Source organism: Chanos chanos, chromosome 1 (assembly GCF_902362185.1).
Source record: "Chanos chanos chromosome 1, fChaCha1.1, whole genome shotgun sequence".
Classification (NCBI taxonomy): domain Eukaryota; kingdom Metazoa; phylum Chordata; class Actinopteri; order Gonorynchiformes; family Chanidae; genus Chanos; species Chanos chanos.
Genome location: NC_044495.1, coordinates 62,902,714 through 62,906,981, shown reverse-complemented (window position 1 = coordinate 62,906,981; position 4,268 = coordinate 62,902,714). Strand labels below are relative to the sequence as shown.

General features: G+C 45.9%; 1 protein-coding gene across 1 annotated transcript in view; it reads right to left on the bottom strand.

Annotated features, from left to right (window-relative positions):
* The window catches only part of hectd4 (HECT domain E3 ubiquitin protein ligase 4), a 102,346-nt gene extending 98,374 nt beyond the window's left edge, over positions 1–3,972 (bottom strand). The window contains 2 exon segments of the mRNA XM_030767260.1: positions 1–147; positions 3,706–3,972. The exon segment at positions 1–147 is cut by the window's left edge and continues 422 nt beyond it. Of these exon segments, the coding sequence (XP_030623120.1) occupies positions 1–147; positions 3,706–3,852 (294 nt within the window). The 5' untranslated portion in view covers positions 3,853–3,972.
* Between the last annotated feature and the right edge of the window lie 296 nt (positions 3,973–4,268).

The window sequence follows — 4,268 nt, the reverse complement described above, 5'->3', positions numbered from 1 at the left end:
CGCCAGCTGCCGCTGCGCCCCCCAGAGGCCACGCAGGGCATTGAGACGATACTCCAGCAGACGGGCGTACGCGTTGCTCTGGTTACCGCAAATGGCACGGAGACGCTCGGCCAGCTCAGCCGCGTTTTTACTCTCAAACGACAGGATCTGTGGGAGGGAAGAGAGAGAAGCTCAGAGCCACAGATTTATTAACAACTAGACATTCAGTGGAGTTTTCAAAGAAAATACCGTCTCATTTATATCGGCATAAATCAGGGGAATTCTGGGTAATGTGATTCAGATCATTTGCCCATAGCCTATATCTCATTTCATACCTCTGACTGCTGAAAAAACAACCTGTGTAACAGTGACAGACATGGTGACCAATCAGAGCGCAGAACTGAAAATACAAAGCAACACCTCCGACACTGGGCCTACAGGTCCCTGTCTCTGAGGCTGTTTCAGAAAAAGGCCTGAGAGGAGCAGACACAGCAGCATCTCAGAGCTACGCATTCCAGAGAGGCCAGGGCATCACAACACAAAATCCATTAGTCCATTTGACTGCAGTATTTCATATTGATTTGGTTTAGAATATGCTAACGCTGTCTAAACGCTCTTTAATGGGGGGAAGGATCGGCAGCCCAGATAAAAATACTCCCCGATCCCAGAGCCTGTCAGCACAGTACACTACAGTACAGCACAGCACAGAGCAGCACAGCGCAGCACAGCACAGCACAGCACAGCACAGCACAGCACAGCACAATACAGCACAGCACAATACAGCACAGTACAGCACAGCACAATACAGCACAGTACAGCACAGAGCAGCACAGCGCAGCACAGCACAGCACAGCACAGCACAATACAGCACAGCACAGCACAATACAGCACAGCACAGCACAGCACAGCACAGCACAGTACACTACAGTACAGCACAGCACAGCACAGCACAGCACAGCGCAGCACAATACAGCACAGCACAGCACAGTACAGCACAATACAGCACAGCACAGCACAGCACAATACAGCACAGCACAATACAGCACAGCACAGTACATCACAGCTCAGTACATCACAGCTCAGTACAGTACAGCACAGCACAGCACAGCACAGCACAGCACAGCACAATACAGCACAGCACAGCACAGCACAGCACAGCACAGTACAGCACAGCACAGTACAGTACAGTCAGACACCATAGCGCCCGTGCGTGTGTGTGTGTGTGTTAGCAGAGGCCTGGGACCAGACTAAATGTCTTATTCACATTCTCATAAAGTAGACGTATTAATGACCCACTGAGGTACAAGATTAACCTAAAAATAAGCTACGAATAAACTTTCCACTGGTAACAGTTTTTCCCATTAGTGTGAATCCCTTTTGCATTCATGTGACATTTGAGCAGAGGTGGACTAAACTGTAATAAGGCCAGCATTGTCCATTCAACCCCCCTGATTATACTGCCCTCTCTCTCCCTTAATCCCCCCCCCCCCCCTCTCCCTTATTTTCTCCCTGCCCCCCCCCCCCTTACTTACTTTCTATCTCCTCCCCCCTCTCCCTTAATTTCTCTCTCTCCCCTGGATGCTAACATAAGGCACTGATTAGGTTACCATGGGCCGGACTCAGTGAGACTGCAGTGAGACCACATACTGGAAACAGACATGTGACCTCAACTACCTACAGCACCAAGTTTTCCCTGATGGAGGACTGGCAGCAGTGCACTAACATTAGACTAACATTAGACTAACACAAGACTAACATTAGACTAACACTAGACTAACACAGGACTAACACAGGACTAACACAGGACTATCACAAGACTAACATTAGACTAACATTAGACTAACACAAGACTAACACAAGACTAACACTCTACTAACTCATGACTACACTAGACTAACACTCAACTAACACATGACTAAAATTAGAGAAACACTCAACAAACACAAGACAAACATTAGACTAACACTCAACACAAGACTAACACTACACCAACACTCAACTAACACAAGGTTTACATTGGACTAACTAGACTAACACTCAGCTAACAGCATTTAGAGAATGCAGTGGCCAAAGGTTGAGCCCGGTTGTGTCTCTGATCCAGATAATGGACAGCACACTCCTTAGAAACACTCCGCAGCACTGCTGTCCTGCATGGTCCTGAACTCAAGTAATGAGATGGATCGTGAATGAATGAATAAGTCATGTCAAAAAACACCAAAACAAAACAACAGTGTCTACCCACTGCTAACTATCAGCTGAGTCTGGCTGAGGAAAGACAGGGGCTATCCAGAACTGGACAGTCCGATCCAAGTCAGAGTCAGGAGGACCAGAACTACATAAACACACAGAAAACAAACAGCCCATCCAGTAAATAAATATGCGTGGATGAGAGGAACCGATAATTATGTTAGCTAACGTTATTATAGTGCTCAACAGTCTATGTCTTTCAATTCAACTTCTGGAAACCCGAATTTTAATGATACTAAAATCACAAAATGTGAACCAAGTATTGCTTTGACAGCTCCTCGGCTCTCAGCTGAAACAAGCCACGCACCCACTGGACTTCTGACTCTTTCTGAATCCTGCTCTAATCCCCACCACTCAAGACACAAAGTCAGAGACAAACTCTATTTCTCCTTTATTCAGTATTCAGTGCCTTTAATAAGACTCCAATGGCACCAGCCATACTGGGAAACTATAGATAAACCAACACTGATAATTCAAAGTCATCCGTCAGCAAGGAAGGCCTGTGAACAGCCCGACTGAATGAGCACCACATAAGTGCCAAAGCCATAACACTTTTCATCTAATGATTCGCTTACAATCTAGCAAAACTGTCCACTACTGAGAGCGTTCTGTCACCAGCAAGAATCTTCCACAGATTCATTTTGGGGACTACTGAGTGGATATGCGATGTTTGTGCTAACCTAGCTTATAAAATAGCGGAGTACGAGCTACCAGCTGATTAGCTGAATGAGCTAACAGATGGAATAAAATGACGCTAAACACGCAAACACTGGAACTGTATTTGTAGCTGTTGGACCTCCATGCTCATAAACTAGACAAAATGACACATTAACGCCAGAAGCACGCAAAATCATAACTGTTAAATCAGCAGGCTCACGAACCATTACCTCAATAGGCTAACTGTTTTTAAAAGGCTAGCTCACTTGAATAATGAACTTAGGTTTCGCAAAGGGGTCTCTTTAAAAAGGCTTTATTTCCAAACGTGGAGACTGAAGATCCAAGCCAATGAGACTCCATACCCCCCTCGGCAGATTTAGCTATTTCACACCAGGTAGTGTCGAAGCTATAGAGAGCAAGTCAAGTGATATGATAACTGGACAGTTAAACTGAATTTGTTAAAACGTCTGTGCATGCTTCGGCTGGTAACAAGTCCATTTGAAAATCTTTTTCAGCTGAGGCTGAAAAGCCCTAGCAAAGAAAGTGTGTTATGTTTTCATAATGATTGTATGTGTGATATGGGTGTATTTGATATGACAGGCGTGTGACTGTCAACAAGGCTATCTGACAGCTGCAGGCGTCCCAGCACAACTTCGCCTCGTATCTTACAGTCCGAGGGACGCATACGAGGAGTTTAAAATGTCCAGTACCTTTTCCTGTCGGTTTCACTGATCGTAACCAAAGCAGGATAACAACGGCTATTTAGGTGTCTAAGAGGCTTTATCCATTATTTCTTTGTGATTGAAAGACCTCATATTTTACCTCTTGCTCCGTGTCACCCTGCTCGGATACGCCGATTTCACTCGGCAGTTCAGCCAGATCTGTTACCCGAATCAGACCATCATGAAGGAAAATCGTCTCTTCCTTCACCGACAGCCACTGGGCCGAATCCCCGGCCCCCGAGCCCATCTCTCTCTCCGCCGGGAAAAATATCAAAGTGGTCGAACATTAAATTAAGGTATTTCGCGGTTAAGTCGGTGCTCTACACAGCGGCAAGCACTCCACTGTCAGCAGAAACAGACATCCGTGCACAGTGGCAATTCAGCAACGCCCGTGTCCTCTGTAGCTATGCTAACCGATAGCCTTTAGCTCTGGAGGATACAGGTCTAGGTTACGATACGCCCTTATGTATCGCTACCTATGCTAAAGCTAAGCTACTCGCTAACCATTAGCTCTATACAGGTTTAACGGACTGATCTGTCCAATGCGCTCTCTAGTATTTTCCGTTCAGTGGGCGTGACACTGCCCCAAATTTGTTGTGTTATAACCGTTATGTCAATTCCTGCTCTTTGTAACTGAGACGTGAGCCTTATCAGGCTCCGTAA